Consider the following 19,104-nt stretch of genomic DNA (forward strand, 5'->3'; position numbering starts at 1 on the left):
TGAGATCGAGGCAGACAGTCTGTATTTATTTTTGACTCAAACACGTTCTTCTATTTATACCAGTTGTAGAAATTGTGTACTAGAGAAAACAAGACGCATCATCTGTCTGTGATTTAGGAGCTGATTAATTCTCTGCTGTAATGTTCGTAAGTGAACTCGACAGCAGCGGCGCTCTCGCCATGACGATGATGTCAACAATGTGAAAATAGACCACATTAAAGCCACATTCACCAGGAGACAGGATCGCTGTTAATAATCTACAGCTATACGCAACAGCAGTGCTGATAAACAAAAATAGAAAATGCTATCCTTCATAACATACTGTATTTGATGTGGAATCCAAGTCCCAAATCATGAGCCAGAGTCTAGGACGTGTTCAAATGTTAAAGATCTTCAAAAAAATCACCAAGAGATGTCAGCATTCAAGTGCAGTGGGATTTATTGTCAACAGCTAGTCCTTGAACAGTTCTTAGTGATATCACAGCAAGAAAAAACAAAGATACTGAGCTGTGGATCATTTGCCTGGAAAATCCAGACTGACTTTATTTATGTATTAATATCAATACAAATAAAGGCAGTCTGGCATTGTGATGACAGGAGACGATTTCAAAAAGGAGGGGCTAACGAATGCAGCTTGAACGAGAAAGAACCAATCAGCCTAACACGGATGTGACGCACAAACAAATCGACCTTGAAGTCCATGTAGTCCAAACAACAATGGCATGCAGCCGAGAAAGTGTCACGGTGAATGATTACTGCCGTTTTTGTCACAAAAATCTGCGAATAAATGGGGTACTCTCAAGTACAACACTTATTTTTGAAAAGGCTACGCAGCAAAAGACTCCTTCCGAACGATTAGCGGTGTTGGGAATAACTTTAAATCGGAGCCAAACCAAGTCGGTGCGTATGTGTAAAAGTTGCTTAAATTTACTCACACGTTTGGAACGGGATTTTCCTCTGTACAAACAATGGCAAGAAGGCGAAAGTAACGAGCCATCCACTGCCTCCTCATCGTCGGAAACGTCAAGTGAAAAGAGACAACGACTAATGGCATCCAAAACGCCAAGAGACCACAAAAAGATTCGCTTTGGCCCCCCCCCTCCTCCTCCGGCATCATCTTTATGGGTAATCCAGGCGCTGAAGATGACGCAGCATTAACTCCCGCCTCCCGTGCTATGATTGGACGTACCAAACTGTACCGGGAGGGAAACGCGATTCAATTCACCCAATGCCAAACTGACTCTCCTGTATCTCCTAACATGGAGATAGGAGATTACATGGAGATTCAGTTTGGATTTTCCACGCTAGTGGATCATCTTTTAAGCTGTGAGAGTTGGTCATTTTTCCACCCCTACTATCACTATTGAAGTGATAGTTTTGACACCATTATACCTTTCCTAAATCCTAAATCCATTGGTCAGATCATGTCACCAAGACATCATATTTCATTGTTAGGTTACACTTTATGTGGACATCATTAGGTCATGTTTCACAGAGAATATGTCCAGACATGTTCAGACTTTTGCTTCCCATCTAACCCTCATTATTCTGTGATAGATTTCATGCATATTATACTTTTATGTATTGTTGTGATTCCAGTATATTTTAAAAGTTATAATACCTAAAGTATACACCATTATATTTTGAGCACTCCACATTTCATCTCCTAGACAACACATCATTTATCTTCCTATCAAAGTTACAGGTTATACTTTGTGATCTCCCACAAAACTTCTTTTTCCTTCACACTCGCATTCATTTAGGATATTCAACATGAAGTGCTACACACACACACACACACACACACACACACACACACACACACACACACACACACACACACACACACACACACACTACTCATCAATTCAAATAGCATTTGCCAGGATTACATCATCATTTACTTTCAGCACCTCGTACCCAAAGAATATTACACTACATGTCCATATCAGGAGGTGTGGGGCTGGGTCCGGATTGATTTCCTGTTTGGTTCCAAACCAGACCGAGGTCCACAGTTTTGGTTTTGTTGCACCTCATTTTGTTCTTAGCATGTTTTGCATGTTATGAAACTCTTGGATCTTGAGTGGAATCTTAAGTTCTGATGCATCCATGGGTGGGTCCAGTCGGCTTGCAGAGGGGTTGCACCGTGTTCCTGCTGAGAATCAACAATGTCAACATAAAAAAAGGGTGTTACTGAAAACTGCAAATGTGTTGACTTGACTTTTTCTGGCTATGAAAAAGGTAAAGATTATGACTTTCAAAAATGTTTCCTCCCCCCTGTGTGTTTCGCTCTGCGTGTGTGTGTTACACATACTCTGGGCTGTTGCCATGTTTATAGTGTAAAATCAAGCAAAACCCCATCTTACAGGAATAGCACGGCTTCAAAATCCTCCCGTCCTCCAAATGAGCACAGCTAATACATGCCAAACATTTACATTACGTCGGCAGGGGTAGATAAACATTCAGCGAGATTTCTGAATGATATTTGTGTTTTGTCAAGCCCGCCCACCGAGAAGCAACACTAACATGAAGAGAAGATACACATTTTTGGTCCGGCATCTTATATAGCTCTGTGTATTTTGTTTGTCAGCGAATACACACCGAGGAAACTTTGTTCTTAAAGCCTAGATGTATGGAGAACTGGCACATGTTATTAGTATATTATATTCTGTTAAATCATCTCGAGAAACAAAAACACCCTAAGATGGGAGGCTCTAACACCAAATGTTTTCAGGCCAAAGTTGAAACACGCTTGGATTGAAGAACCACAAGAGCATCAGCTATAGATGTCGGCAACGTATATTTTTCTGTCTGTCAAAAGGTTTATATTGTATCAAGAGCTACTTATTTGCTGCATTCCTGTATCCCGACAATGGTTGGTTTGTGCTCTCCAGCCTGGAGGTAAAGCCTTTTATTTTTAGAGATATTTAGGGATTAAAGGGCCCGTATAGCTCCAATTTCTGTATTATTGTAGGCCTGTTTTTTAACCTTGAAGAAAATTACAGCCTGCATCGTTGGCTATCAGATAGAGAAAAACACAGAAAATACAACATCTGTATGGATGTTAAAGTTGTAATTGCTCAGATTTCTTATCTTCATCTTCCTCAGTGCTGCATGTCTGTGAGAAAAAAACACAACTAAGACGTTATTTGCTGTAAAGTCTTTGCTGTGTTTCTCATTTTCCGCCTTTTGCCAAACTTTACCTTTGTGATCGGCCAATCAGCGGGAGGCCTATTAACTTTCCCGTGCCCCTCCTTCCAGTAAAAACCTGACTCCTGTTTTGACTCCAAGCCGTAATGATAGAGTGCTTAATTAGCCTGACACCCTTTGTACTTTTCATATGATTGGAGTGGTTTCTTTAACAGCGGGCGAGGAATGCGAAAGATTACAATGCCAAAAATGTGGCAAGCCTGACGTCGTACTGAGAAAAGACAGGCTGCCGCAAAAGAAGCTTTTACTGACCAAAACCCCCTCAGAGGCATTTTTCTAGCTTATATAATGTACCCAACTTGATGATGTATTTCATGTTCTTGCTGCTTATGCAAAGACATAGATCCAGTTTTCAAAAAGACATACGGGAGTCCTAATCTCCTGCGTCCCTTCACTCCTGAAGTCTGACTTCCATATTGCTTTTACAGTCCTACAAGTATGCCTTTCCAGCAGTTGAGAAGATGAAAGCGCATGAAATATCCAGGCCAGCTGTGAGCTACACTCTCCCACCTTGCATAACAACTTTAACAACAGTCACTGACAAGACTTATAAAGGGGACCTATAGTAGAGAAAAAGCACAAGGTTGACTCTATTATTCCAGTTCATTTAAGCAGTCAGTCAATAAGACGTTTTACCGTAGGCTCTCAGCGGCTTTCCTATCTGCAGGCGGCTCTCTGATGGACTCCCTGCCGGCCTTCGTCACGCCAGCGGTGTGCGACAAAGAAGCAGAAACATCGGCGCTGATATGATGAATGTATGGAGTTGGCAGCGGGGTGGAGGAAAGCAGGGTGTAGCGGCTCATACGGAAGCCGTCAGAAACACGCTCATTAATGACCAATAAAGAGGGGCTGCTGAAGCATGACTGCAGGGGCATTCTCCAAACACCTGGATGATTGCGAGGCTTTGATGTCGGTACTGGAGGAGGGTCGGACAGGCCCACCGCTGTGTTATTACTACTGTAATGGGACAGCGGGAGGACAGGCCCTCTTATCACTCACACTCTGTCTTTTCCTTACATGTCCTCTGCTCTCTTTTCATTAAATACTCGCTCTTTTTCCCCCCCTCCTCTGTTTGACACATTCCTGCGTTTTGAAGCCTGATTTCATTCACTCACACAAAATATTGTAGATGATATTAGCATACATGTAGCCTGATACCAATTTTTTATTTCCTTCCTTTTCCCAGTCCCTCAGAGAGGTAGGCTTTAAGGTCAGATCTACAGTGGAGGAGAATGCAGCGTATTCCAGCATTTTCTGTTAAGTGCAGTTATCCATCTTCCTGTCATTTTGTTATGATACTGTTACCCTGATACAAACCAAGAGCTTCTGCGTTTCCTTTGGCTTCTTAAAGAGGTAGATCTGGTCTTTCTTACGTGCTGGGATCTTAATGACAGGCTTTTTCGCATCTGTGTTTTAAACTATCAATTCAACACAAACATGTCAAAAGAAAGAGGACAAGGCACCTGTGTTTCTGTTTTGTTTTTTGTTACTTTTTCAAACTTTTTTACTCGTGTGTGTAGTAGCATTTTCTTCCACATTCCTATGTTTTATTCCTTTAATAATTTCAGTTTTTGGACTGTTCTCTGGCAAAAACCAGCAGATTAATTATAATTAGCTTGGCAGGTTTGAGCCTTGAGAGAACACATGACTCACCAGAAAAAAGTGGACAACTTTAGAGAGGTCAGAGTGCATCTTTTCCAGGTAGCAATATATTATAATACATTATAACAGCAGTGAATTCGTTTCCAAATGATGAGTTAACTGAAACATGAAGCCGAAACGATCAGTTACAACTTTGTTGGACTATAATTCTGTTATATAGGAACACAAAGATAGCAAATTTAAGACAAAAATAAACTCCAAAACCTTACAATGATACAAATACGTCAAACACATCTTCTTGCCACTTTCTTTTTTTAACCATATTATATTAACCCTTTAAGCTTCAGTCAATTCCAGCCGTTTTCAGTACAAAAAAATCGCTAATATTCTATTTTTAAACAAAAAAAATTACGAAAAATACGGGGAATATTGGACGCGCATCGGGAGGTGCATTTCCTTGAAAACGACGGATTCGGGGATTTTATACCGACTTCAGGACATGTTTTGGACAAAATAGTTTACTGGCTTGTGTCATCTGATGTAAAAGGTTGGATTATGGCCGTTTTTTGTGGAATCTTTTTTTGTGTGTGTAATAATAAACCCGGAAATGTGAGTCGCGCTGTGTGCGTTGAAGCCGTGTATAGAGAACGGATGGATGAATATTTGTTTTTGTCGGACAAATGTGTTTTTCTCACCCGCTGTGGTAATCGCATCTGAAAGTGGTTTATACCGGCGGATTCATGAGAATCTAAGCTTTCCATCGGTGTATAGTGTTTGTATAATCGCGTTTGCACCCGTCGGACATTCTTGAAATTCCTATGCAAATTAGTAGGTGTACCGCCGGCGGTACACTGAAGCTACCCTATATTTTTATACATATCTATATGCAGGTCAAAAATGGACAGCCAAAAACATACACTTGATAAACACAAACAAATATACAATTTGGCAACATGACAAGTTCATGGCATCATCTAAACCCACATAAAGAGGAGAATTAAGTTCAAAGATAAATTAGAGAGCAGCAAAGGATTATGAAACATATTCATTTTTTTTTTGGTGGAGGGTGGGAGGTAGTGGGCTGAGCTAAGACACAGTTCTCATTTTCTTTGCCACCAGCAGTAAGATATGTAATAGATATGCCTTTTTTTATCCTTCGCTTCCTCTGAAATGGAGACGATTATATAGAACAATGGCTCAAGTGGCAAATCAACACTTAAAATGGATCTTATTTGTTGCCACTTTCAAATGGAGCGAAATTCTAAATGCAGACTGGCTCTTTAGCCTTAGCAGTTATTAATCTCCACAAGTTACCATAAGTTTACCTTTCTATTACCTTGTGAACATAATTTTTCCTTTCTCACAAATAGCACAAAACACTATCAATAGTGGACAATTTGATATTTAAAGAAGCAATAGGCAGAAATTTGGAAAACTTAAGAAGAAAAGCAGCAGCTCTTCATCTGTTCAAAACTTTTTCCAAATGACAAGCACTTAAAACACGCAAAAATCACCAAGTCGAAAGTCCACATTTATTTCTGGCTTTACCCAGGACTCAAGTTTCTGTGCCATAAAATCCTGTTTTTACCATGAAATGTGTTGCTTCTTATGCTAGCTTATCTGAAAAGCCTCATGATTGGCTAAAATGTTCTTTCAAGGGGTCTTTTTTCCTAAAACCTGAAAACAAAACCAGGAGTCTAATTTCTTCTCAGACCACTTTAAATATAAAATGCTGAAAGTTTAGTGTGATGTTTTTGACCATGGAAGCCAAAAACTACTGTGACCTTTAACTCAGCAGAATTCTTCAGTCTGTCCTCTTTCTGTTTTTTATGTAGATCCAACTATTTGCACAACTTAGCCGCAGAGATTTCTATAATTATTATGCTTTACTTTCATTTTGTCTTCCCAGAGAGGCGGATCTGTTCCTGCTGGAGTCTCGCCGGCTGTGGGCGGCTGAGGAGGGCTGGTTGGAGTTTGACATCACCGCCACCAGTAACCTGTGGGTGATGAGCCCAGTGCACAACCTGGGCCTGCAGATCAGCGTGGAGACCAGCAGCGGTGAGGAACTCCACCAGAAATCAGTCTTTTTTTGCTGCAATTTCACAATCTAAAACTGTAGTTGAATGAAAAAATAGATTCATACCTGCTGATAAGAATTTAGGCAGCTTTCTCAAACCAACAGAACCACTGTGGGGTTTATTTTTTTGTGGTTTCTGAGTGCTGTGTTTTTCAAAGCAGGGCAGAGCATCAGCTCTAAGGAGGCGGGCCTGGTAGGACGCGATGGTGCGCTGGAGAAGCAGCCTTTCATGGTGGCATTCTTTAAAGTCAGCGAGGTGCACATCCGTTCCGCCCGCTCCACTGGTGGAAAGCGCCGCCAGCAGAACCGCAACCGATCCACACAGCCGCAGGACGGATCCAGAGGACCGGGCCCAGCAGGTATTTGAACGCTGAACCTCTGCTGACCTAATCACACTGGGCAACCATGAAAGCAATCAGACACTAAACTGACCTCAGCATAACCTCACGAGAAGCGTAACTGATGTCTAACCTGTGGAGATCAGCGGATGAGTAGCATGTGTTTGAAGTCTGCTTGAAGTATTTCTATTGAGATGCTTGATGAATTGGACCTGACTTCTGCCGGATCTCGCTCTAATCAGCCTCCATCCGATATTCTAGTCCAGGATGATGAGGATCCAAAATCTGTTTTTACTGTAGCTGCTCTGTCAGAGTTAAGGATAGAGCAGTGTCTCGTAAAAGCCGCATCTTGAGCGGGGGAGCATCGTGTCTTTCAGAACGATATATAAGATGCGTTATTTATGAAGGAGCTTCCACACAGGCTGAGTCACACAGCTGGTGGGAGGATTTGGCTACAAATTTACGCGCCAAGGACCTGATAATAAAAGAACAAAGACAGGAGAATGAGATTAAATGCATAGTGTTAGGGACAGCAGTATAAAAACTTAGGCCTTAATGTGAAATAGAAAGCAGAATTTTAAGTTGCCTCGTGGCATCATTTAAACCAGCTCTAAACGGTGAAGTAATTCTCTCTAGAGATTTGGGACGGCACGGCAAAATGGCACAAACTAGCGTCCTGCTGAATATTCAGTGATTTAGGGCGCAGACAGTGAATCCATCTTGACAGGTGACCTCATCCTCTGAACCCCCTCATCAGTCCTCCTCTTCCTACTCAGCAGATGATGTAATGAGCAGGTATAAGGCCGGTGTTATGAGCTCCGCAAGCTTTTGAAATTAAATCAAACCCTAATCCGCCCACCTTTCACCTGCCGTGTAATTCTGGCCAGACTTTATAGCGCTTAAAGCTAAGCTGCTCCTGTGAGGCTTCATTGTGCGACTGCTGTGGTATATAAAGCTGGTGCTCAGTGAGCCCGCTGTTAATATTTTCTGATCCTCGCCTAATTTGACAGATGAAGCATCATGCTATTAATAAGTATTTGCAGCCTGCTTTATGTCAGAGTAGAGCCCTGTATGCAGCGGTAAATGCAATGTCTCTACAAGGCAACCACCTCCCTATACTTTAAGTATAGGGGATATTTATAAGTTATAAGTTCAAATATTCTAACTTTTCTTACACCCAATGAAAACATTTTTTAAACTTTTGCTTTAAACAGAGACATATTATTTTCAGGACTAATATATGGGTCAATATATAATTCTGAGATTTTTGAAGTCCATGGGATATAACTTGCATACATTTTTATTAAAAATAAACTAATGTTTTTATGTTCGTTATGATCACGTCTTTACAAATTCCTTAATCATTTATGATGGAAACAGTCACTTATTAATAACAAAATGACTGGATATTACTAAAATATCAACTAAATAACCACCCCAATTTAATAGCAACCACCTTCTAATTAGCTAAGCAATAATAAAATTATTCAAAAATAGTTTTGATTGTGTTCTTTTTATTAAGTTGAGATAATCATGACAGATATTTATTTTTTGGCAGTATGTCAAATTTTATATGGAAAAGAACAAATTGTATCTGTGTCCTAGAAATCACTTTCAGCTAAGTTCCCCATTACAAAAACACCTCTGAAGGAAGTGTGTTAATTCCAGATCACATGACCTGCTCCACATGATGTCATTTCCTCCTGAAGAAAAGACTGGAAGACTCCAAGGCTTTCTGAGTTACTTAATATAAAGTAGTGGGTGAGCCAAGTGTGGATTTATCACATGTCAGCAGATTTACTACAATATCTTTATAAATAACTTTCTATTTCAAATTTACTCAATTGTATATATAACATTTAGAAGAATCTTTCTGTAAAAATGCCATGTGGTGTTTGGTTGTAGGCAGCCATGTTGATTTTAGGCCTAAAAACAGCAAAAAAGTCAACTATGATACCTGTAAACTATGACACAAAAAGTCCCACTATTATAAATTGACCCACATGATGAAACTTTGTCTCTGCTTTTCCACATAAAAACTGCACTGACGTGGAGTTGTTAGAAATACCTGGGCTCAAGATCATATATAGAACTTCAAAATTTCCCAGAAAATACGACAGACTTCTGCTAGAAACAGTCAGTCTAAAACTGCACAAGTAGAAAGCTGAGTTAGCAAAGAAGGTTTACATAAAATTCTGTTAATAGCACATATTTAAATATCTCATATAAGGCTATGCAGCAGCTAAACTTCAGGTAGCCAAAATAGTTTGTGGCTGTCTAAAATCAGCGCACCTGCTTGCTGGACTCGTGTCAGACTTGTAAAAAGTTATGTGCCAAAATCAGCCCGAGTATTTTATTGCCGATTCCGAGGGGCTGAGAGTGTCTCAGTGTTAGCCACGGTACTGCTAACTGAGGCAAATGATGACACCAAGGAGGTTTTAGTGTGGGCCCCCCCAAAATGTCACCAAACGTCTCCCAGAACGGACTCACTTTTGGTCCTCTGGTGCCCGGTGCGCTGACACAGAGCTGCAAATAGCCCGTCTTGGCTGGCTACCTGGGAAGCCATTTACCTCTGCTTTGCTTCTTGTGCTATGCTGTTTAATGGCTTTACCATCTGCATGGTATACAGAACTATTTGTAGGACAAGTTGGGTTTGTTTTCACTGCTGCTCTCCATTTACTGGGATATGTTGGCTCTGCTTTCTGTTTGTCCAGAGCATCTTCGGTGACTCTCTCTGTAGGTTACACCGCACTGCTGTTAGCACAAGAGGTTGTAAGTTAAATTCCTGCAGGGCTTTTTTCACAGTAATTGCGTTAGATGAAAGCGTTGGCTGACACAACACAGAAGAAAGACTTATCATTTGTTACGCTGCAGGACAGTTTTGAGTTTACCACATGTTCAGTTTTGGCTCTAGACCTGTGCTCTCCTCTACCCAGCTGTCACCTTTGGCTTGAAATGTCCTAAGATGTCTTGAAGACAATGTGAAACTGAGGTACAGTAGTGGACCAGAGAGCTAAGATGCACAGCATCTGCTCACAATGTGGGAAAGAGATTCTATAACAGATGTCACCCCTGTTTTTTCTTGTGTATAAGTGAATATTTATGTAAAATGTAATAAACTTACATCTAATAGCTCAGAGGAATGATTTAATACAATCCTGATAGTCTTCAATCTTACGAGCAAATTAGCAATCTAGCTTGTCTGTCCTCTGCTTTTGTGTCCCATCTACATCAAGAGGATGAGAAAACTTTCAGTGAGGCGAATCTGCTTTAAAATCTGCTCTAACAACGACAATCTGTTAAATATGCGTCCTGGAGGATTGGACTTTACATAACCCAAAACATCAAGACCTCTCCGCCTCGCCACTCGGGACGACTGGGAGTGTAAATATTTAGATCCTACACAGGAAGCAGGGAGGCCCCCCTCGCGACAGCCGTGTGTCCGCGGCCAGCAGAGGACTGCTGGGATTGGACGGGATGGGAGGATCCGTGAGGAATTCAGGAGGGCATATGGTTCCAATACCGCATCACTCACTCCAGAGACAGGGAGGAGGTCACGATGGATGGGGAGAGCATCCGTCTTGTGGAGCGCTCATGGGGAGAAACAAAATGTGGACGTTGTCCCCCAGTTTCTTTTTGGCACAGAGCTTCAGTGCATCAGTTCAGGCCACCGCAGATCCAGCTAAAAGGAATATTTCTCCGATAATTCACCCCGATGCTTTTTTTCCCCACCCGAAAACATGAGATCTAAGGCCGGAAGACAGCAAAGTGTTTGTTTTTAATTGCTAATGTGTGCACTAGCTTCCACATAGAGGCTTTTTTAAAGCTTTTTTTTTTCCAGCGTGACTTAATTTACACTGTGTGTTTTCTAAAAATAACTTCCCTCCTCTACACAAATTGTAGAGTCCTGACCTGTGTGGTGAACCAATGCACCGATTTTGCTGCATCACTTCGGTGCCATTTTGTCCTCATCTTAATTTCTGACATCTTCAAACCTATTATAATTTTGATTACATGAATCCAGCCTCAGTGCCTCACGTTGTCATAAATTACTGCAATGCCTCGCTCAGTCTGCTAAGGCTATAAAACAAGCTTTTAACTAGGAAACTTTATTTTCCCAACTGTAATCCCTGTGAGGTTTTGGACCTTGTTATTTTCCCATTTTCACAATTTTAGCAAGCAGGATTTAAAATGACACGTGATATTAAATATGTTCCAGATGACAAAAGGACAGAGGACAGATTCAGCCAAATACATTTCTGCAGCATTAGATTTGAGATAATGGTGTGATTATAAGCGTAATAAATCATCTTTGTTTTTCTCTACGTGCTCTTAAAAGCACACAGTTAGCAGACCAGTGTCTTTTTTGCCTGTTAGTGGGAAAACTGGTCTTTTTAATTGACTTTTGGACGTATGTGGGAGAGGTATGAATTTTTTTTTTTTTGACAACAAGCGTGATTTTTCCACCTACTCTGGGTGTGCACACTGGAAAATGCTTCTGTATACTTTGCCAAAAGAACAATACAACACCTTTAAAGGTAATTTGGGGTTTTGTGGGCGAAGAAGGCTGGGGAGGTAATGGGAGTCGGGTTGGGCTTTGGCTGTGGGGGAGGTTAACAACCATCCGGGGAAGGAATATCACGTCCCGGCACAGCACAGGCGGCCTGTAATTAGGTCTAGCCAGTCATTAGCTGCGCAGCTAAAAGACTGACCAAGCTAACAGTATCGCTTAAAGAATTATAATAACACGGCGCTCAGCCAGCTGTGTTTTTTCATCTGTCGCTCCTCTCCTCCCGCCTCCACCTCCTCATTCTCCTCACTCCTTCCCCACCCGAGCTCCTTTTGTTTACCGTTGGAGTAATTAGACATGGCGGAGCTCCCTCGCAGGGTTTAATAACTTCTGTGATGAAAGACAGGAAGAAAGATAAACTTCAGTAGTGGTGGTTGGAGGGAGGGAAAGAGAAGAGAAACGTCAGAGACAACAGTGACATTCTTCTTTCATGTCTTCACGGCTGCCGGGACGCCCTCCTTCCTTCCTCTGGGTTCAAGACGCGGATTTTATTTTAAACACTGAGCCTATAGAAAGCCAGTTTTCTCTTCCTGCCACCACCTCTATGGAAATTCATATAATTGCTACTGTAAAGGCTGCAATCTCTCCTCTTGAACTGAGAAATTTCTGGAGCAAACTACAGACCGAGAACAGAGTGGTTTGAGAAACGGTGGCCTGCTCAGGGTTGACTTTTTAATGTCACACTAAAGCCAAAATTGCGGTTATAACATCTGAATTGGCACCATTTGATTCTGGTATTTTCGGAACAACCTGCGATAAATATAATTTACAACCTTTTCCTCCTGACTGAGGGGCTGCTGAAAGTGTTTCAGGGCTTTAATGAATGGCAGGTAGTGTGGTGAAGGGTTAATATCAGCACTGGACTCATACAGTGTATCGAAAGTCTCCCTGTTAAAGAGCTACAGTGCTCATGCTCAGTAAGGAGTGGTGTTTCCCCTGCTATTGAATAGACAGAGTGGGAACCGCTGCCCCACCTCTATGAATTCAATGTGAATTGCTTTTAGTGCAGAGTTTTAGTGTCACATGGTGGATTGGATGTTTGTCTACTCATAGAGAAACATTTCCAGGTTAAACACTGTTAAGTAAGTCGCTGTAATGTACAGCAGAGCTCTGTGCCACAGTGTCCATTCACATTACCATCTTATTAAAGGAAATCCTGCTTTTTTTTTCTCTAAGCGATATTCAAACATTTGGTCCTGCCTGTAGTTCAAGAAGAAGGTGAAAGTGAGTCTTAAAGGTTCCCACCAGACACGTTGGAAGATACATGGGTCATTCCAGAATTGGAGGACATTTATGTTCCACAAATTTCAAATAATCCATGTACAAAATACTAAAACATGTAGCTTTTGTGTAAATTTACTTGTCCTAAGACCAAACCTAAAAAAGTAGGAGATAAGAACGTCTGAAAATATTTTTTAAAATACAAAATAAGTCTGGAGTTCCCCCTAAAATGACATTTTTCTCTTGTCCCACCCCAATGACGACCAAATTGAATCTCAAATAAAACAGAAAAGTGAAATTTAAGTCTCCATCTTTTGATATTATTTTTTTCATTGATGTCTCTTGTAATTGTGGGAGCATTATTTTAATCAGCATAATATTTGAAATAATAATTACCATGCATGGATTCCGTGTCCCACAACATACGCACAATCCTGTTACCACAACTTTTTTAGCTGCTAAAAGAAGCAGAAAACAGTGAATCACATGAAACACTGGAATTAACATCATCAAATAGTTTTCTAAAAGAATGGGTAGAACAAAAGTAGGCATTTTATATGGATAAGACAATTATTGCTACTTTTTTCTTGACTGTTTTCCATCAGTCAGTTTGTCCTCTTGGTCAGCAGTAACAGCTAGCTAAATATCTAGCTTCTATTCTGCAGTAAAAGCTAACATTAGCATGGATTAGCAACCCTGTTACTGTGATTAGAGTAGGGTTAGCAAACAATAAATAAAACATGAAATAAAAATTTTACTATTGATGTGCAAGCTGAGCCTTTGATAGTTTGTTATCTATTATTGATGAATATGTAGCAGAAAATGGTTAAAGAGAAGGTTTATTTTTCAAAAGTTTTGAAGCCCAAATGTCCTCTAGTTCTGGAAGTACCCGCATACAGATGTTCTGCTTTCAATATTAAATGGTGTCTGATGTGTTCTTTGTATGAGAAAAATACCCTTCCTCCCTCGCTGAAAAATATATTTCAATATACAAATAATTTTCATTTTAAAAGTTTTACTACTGAATACAAGATGTTTCCTCCATCGCTGGAAGACCACTCAAAATCCCACATCACTTGTTTAAATTGCTTCTTGACCCAGGATTGCCATCCAAACTAGTCTTAATGCACTAAATCCTGCTCTCAGGTAGCCTAGCCATGCTAGATCCCATGTTTCTGACGGCACAAGGGTCTAGGGAAGCTCGACAGGGAGGGAGGCGGGCTAAAAGGTTGTCTATCAAATCCCTCTGCAGCAATTGGGTAGGTATACAACCAATCAACGCAACGAACAGGCTGACGTGGTTCCGAGAGCACCGGCGGATTGTGTGGCTAAGTCCCATTAGCTTCCCAACCAACGAAGCCGCGGAGCCAACTGGTATATTAAGGATTTGCCATATCCCGTCGGCATAAGTCCAAATACGTCTTTCTTCTCAATGAAATACTTAAGTGCCGTCCTTTGTTTATCTTTCAAGTTGAATTTTAGCTTCAAATCTTTAAGGGCTGTGGCCAAAGCCAAGTCGAAAGATAACTGTTTATTGTGCTCTGGTTGTTTCTGTCAGAATCGTCACGCCTCTGTCGTCACTTCGTTACGCCCGCCTTCTGACTCTACACTTCATGGTGATTGGTCCAGCCAGTTTTAGGAGAATCCAGCCTCAAGCCTTATGGAGGGTAACTAGACCCTCCCTGGCAGAGAATTAAATTCGTTGCCGTGGGTTGTCTAGCGCGGCTAGGCTAGCTCTCAGGTAGAGGGACCTTAAATTCAGATTTTACTTGAGCATAGAGGAACTTTCCCCTATCAGGAAAAGAATTTGAAAACCATCTCTTAGTGTCCAACTCTGAGGATACATCATTCTGTGTCAAAGAGGTCAAACAGCCAAGAGACGCAACAATGACCGAAAGTTGGTTTTGAGTAGAGGAGGACTTTAAGTTGCAGCTGTAATGAAGAAATTTTGGAAAGCATGCTCACTGACTTTGATCCAGCGATTGATACCACTTCCATATTTTACTGTTATTCTCAGCCATGCTAGCTATTTCCCCTGTTTCCAGTTTTCATGCTAAGCTAAGCTAACCAACTGCTGGTGGCTTCACATTTTGCATACAGATGCAGAACAGAAAGTCATCACAATTATGTTATTTCAAATTTTTGTGTCACTCCACTATAACTAGAATACTCACAATAATAATCTCAAAGACTTTAAATTATGATAATTCTAATAGTGATACCTAATTTGTACCGGTAAGGTCACTTTTCACGTTCTTTCCTTTTCTGTTGGGGAAAAGGAAAAAGAACTGAATGGAAGCCTCATGGGAGCCCGAGCGCAGCGGTAGCTGTGTGGCATTAAATTTTTACAGGCAGGAAGGGGAGATGTGGTTTATGGGCACCACAAATCTGGGCCTTTACACTCAATGAAAGCCCACAGTAAATATCAGCTTTATTCCTCTTAAAGAGCCCTACAGACTGTAAATGCTGATGGCTTTGAAGGCCAAGAGGTGCAGGGAAAATGAGTTGTGTGTGGATGTGTGAGAAAGAGAGGAAGAAAAGAGTGTGCTGCTAAATACTCTACCGTGTGCTGTACAGAATACTGCACAGCAAGATAGTCTTTTAATGCGTGTTGGTATTCACATTTAATCCAACATGTTTTTTTATGAAGATTTGGAGAATTACAGGAATAAGCTAGACCTCAGTATGTTTTCTAAATGTCTTAAACTCCTCCTGCGCTACACAAATCCATTTAGTGAACATGGCAAAGGGGATTGGACTTGAATTTTCTGATGATTTAATGAAGCTTCAAACTGAATATGTGACTGTACAGGAAGTTTATCCAATTAATTAATGCCATATTTCATTATTTTAGCAAACGAGCTTGATTTGGGGTACAGTTCCTCAGCCGTACAGTCACAAATCATGTGCCACATATGATTAGAGAGCAGAGAATGAAGTGAAATGAGATTATTAAACTTTGTCATGCTGCCTGTAGCCGCAGACACCTCATGATTGATTGCATTAATGGCTACTGGTGTTGAAGTCGGACTAGTGCACAGCAGCTCTGCAGCGTCATTCACCTCCACCCTGGGCTGTGATTTGACCCGAAGCTGAATGTCACGCATCATAAACCAGACCTGGATGAGGGAGTGGGGGGTCTGTATGAGAGTGTGTGTATGACATGGCTGTGTGTGCATAGCAACAGTGTATGTTCCAGCTTTTGGAAGCATTACATGCAGTGTGCTGCTATTTAAGGAAACTTACTGCTGGCACACAGTTATTAAAACCTCAACGGTTCATATTCCAAAATGCACTCATAAATCTCTATGCATTAACTCTGTGAAAGCTCTGCCATATAATGCTGAACTGTAGTCGTACTGTACAGTAATGTGTTATGTGCTGTCTCTGTAAACATCACCTCAAGTTCGTATCAGGTCAGCCAAGTTTCTTAGCCAATCAGCTTTTCTCTTTCAATGGTACTTTTCCTCTGTCCTTGCATGTTTCCTGTGTATAAACACTGTACACACTATAACTGTTCCTCACAATGCCAAAATAACAAAGACTGCTAAATCAAGGGGACTTTTTAGATATAATAATTATAGGAAAAATCAGTCGTGGCATCCAGCAGCTGGTCCAGGACCAGCCTGTATCCTCATTTGTGAAGGTCTCCATACAGTAAATCTGTTAAATCCAAGTCTGCTAGAAGGTCAGTCAGTGCACAGGGAGGCAGGACGAATACATGCGACACACACACACGCACACACACACGCACACACACACACACACACACACACACACACACACACACACACACACACACACACACACACACACACACAGCCAAACATGTTTGCCTGAATGCTCAGAGTGCACTTGCATCCACTAAAACACACACACACATACGTGCACACTCCTGACTGTGCCAACACACACATGTAAACTCTGTATTTCCACATTAGCAGACACCCAGTGAACTGCCCTTCCTATTGGAGAGGAAGGAACCCTAAACTGGGGAAACACCTGACTGTATCCGACGGTTCCATATGACCCTGCTGCCTCGTTGCACCACTGACTGTTGTGACCGGTCACACCTTTGGTTTCCGTTCCTTTACACAATTAACCCGCCTAATCAGATGACGTGTTCAAATTCTGCTGCACTTAAAAAAAAAACCAAGACAAGGCAAAAGCTCTTTTCTAAGCAACAACAGCAAGACACGTGATTCAAATCACACTTGACTTTAATCGGACTTGTTACAGCAGTCTTGATGAATGATGTGTGACACAATAACTGCATCGCTTTAGTTTTTATTTATTAACCCTCTAAACCCCATACTCCCCGGTGTTATCTTTTACATATTGCAGTCATTTATCAGAGCCACAAACTACAAAAACAGAAAAGATCATCACATTTTCCACTGATGGATGGCCCTTAAACTACTCATATACAACATATAACTTATAAAATTAACCAAATCTAAGCTTGTAATTGTGATAAGTCATCAAAAATCTATTAATTCTGCGTGCCTCATCCAAAAAAATCTGTCAAAATTGAAACATTTGTTCCAACCAGATTCTGTAGAAAGACAAAAAGATATGGGCTCCTCAGTGTAACCATGAAGCCATTAGTGACTCAGAGAGTTTTCATCTGAACTGTAGGCTGTGTATAAACAAAGCAGATAGATTTATCCCTTAGATACATGAGTGATTAAACCCTACACTCTTCCATAAATGGGTCCAAAATGACCCATATAAGAGTCAGTGTGTTTTTATGCCATTTTTGTAATTTTGGTTAAGAATAATCATTTGCGTTATTGTTTTTCATGATATTTTTGTCCACACAAGAATGATGCAGATTTTGAACATTTTGATAATTTACAAAAAAGAATATTACACAGAACAGCAATAGACGAATGACATCATCCATATTTTTGACATTTTACACTCTTTTCCTCGAGCTGTTGTTGCTCTCCGTCCCCCCAAGTTTGTGCACTGTGAGAATATGGAAATAAATTAAAAAAAAACCTGCATCAGCTCTTGTATGATATTGCATGATATCATCAGTGGTAAAGAGCTTGGGGTAGTAATACAAACATTTTAATTTATGTAAAAGTATGAAAGGTAACTTAAATAAAATATCAAGAACATGTTTTTGAGGAATAGCTGGAAAATGAAATGGTAAAAACTTGGATAAAACTATGGCCACTTGTAATTTGTAGTACATGTTGATTCCAGGCTTTTTTCAGTGTTACTAAAGCAAACAGTTACATTTGCCGTGATTGTGCTGTTCCCATAGCAATGCAGGACTTTACATTGTAGTATAAACTTGACCGGAGCAACAACACCTCAAAACTGCTTCGGGTTCAGAAACTTTAATATTATATTTATTATTAATATCTTAGATGTTGTTTGGTAGATTTCTTATACAAAGTGTATATTATTGTAGAACCACTGCTCTTTTTTAGTCCCAGTGGTAGAAACTTGAGCCCAAACTCAAGCAGCTCATGTCTTTCTCTCTGTCTCCTCATTTCTTCAATGTGAGATAAATCCAAGTGACAAATCCAACTTGTTCTCCTCTGTCTCTCTTTCCGTGCCTCTTTTTCATTCTTGAGATGAGTCCAGCTAAAACACATGGGTCTGGGCAGTGTGGTCAGCGTGTCTGTTCAAAACCAAATTTAATTTGATGATGAAACCTTAATGCAACTGGCTCTGGTGAATTTAAATGACATCTCTTCGCCTTAATGAGCAGCTATAAGTGGGTTTGGCTGTTAAACAGATAAACATCAGCTCATTCGTGTGCGTCTGTGTGAGTGTGTGTGTGAATGTGTGTGTATAAATGCCACTGTAGTGAAGGATCGACGTACAGATGTGAGGAACCAAAATCAATGACCCTTACATAATTGAAATGTGTTTGTGTATGCGGCTGTCTGTGTGCATCTCGCTCACACTCCAGCTGACTAAACAAGGCTGCTGTCGGTGAGCTGGTGAGGTGAGTGGCTGGGTGGTGGCTGTGACGAAGTGACAAATCCCTGGCTGTGGTCTGACTCACTCGCTCACTGACAGACGCACACACGTGCAGAGTTTTCTGGAAAAAATAATCTGACGAT

At 40.8% G+C, this 19,104-nt stretch overlaps 1 protein-coding gene across 1 annotated transcript in view; it reads left to right on the forward strand.

The window, feature by feature from the left end:
- Window positions 1-19,104, forward strand: part of bmp6 (bone morphogenetic protein 6) — a 68,488-nt gene that overhangs the window by 35,334 nt on the left and 14,050 nt on the right. Inside the window, exons 3-4 of the mRNA XM_022198944.2 lie at window positions 6,722-6,870; window positions 7,051-7,248. Coding sequence (XP_022054636.1) covers window positions 6,722-6,870; window positions 7,051-7,248 — 347 coding nt within the window. The remainder of the gene's footprint in view (window positions 1-6,721; window positions 6,871-7,050; window positions 7,249-19,104) is intronic.

This window comes from Acanthochromis polyacanthus, chromosome 20, assembly GCF_021347895.1.
Source record: "Acanthochromis polyacanthus isolate Apoly-LR-REF ecotype Palm Island chromosome 20, KAUST_Apoly_ChrSc, whole genome shotgun sequence".
Classification (NCBI taxonomy): Eukaryota; Metazoa; Chordata; class Actinopteri; family Pomacentridae; genus Acanthochromis; species Acanthochromis polyacanthus.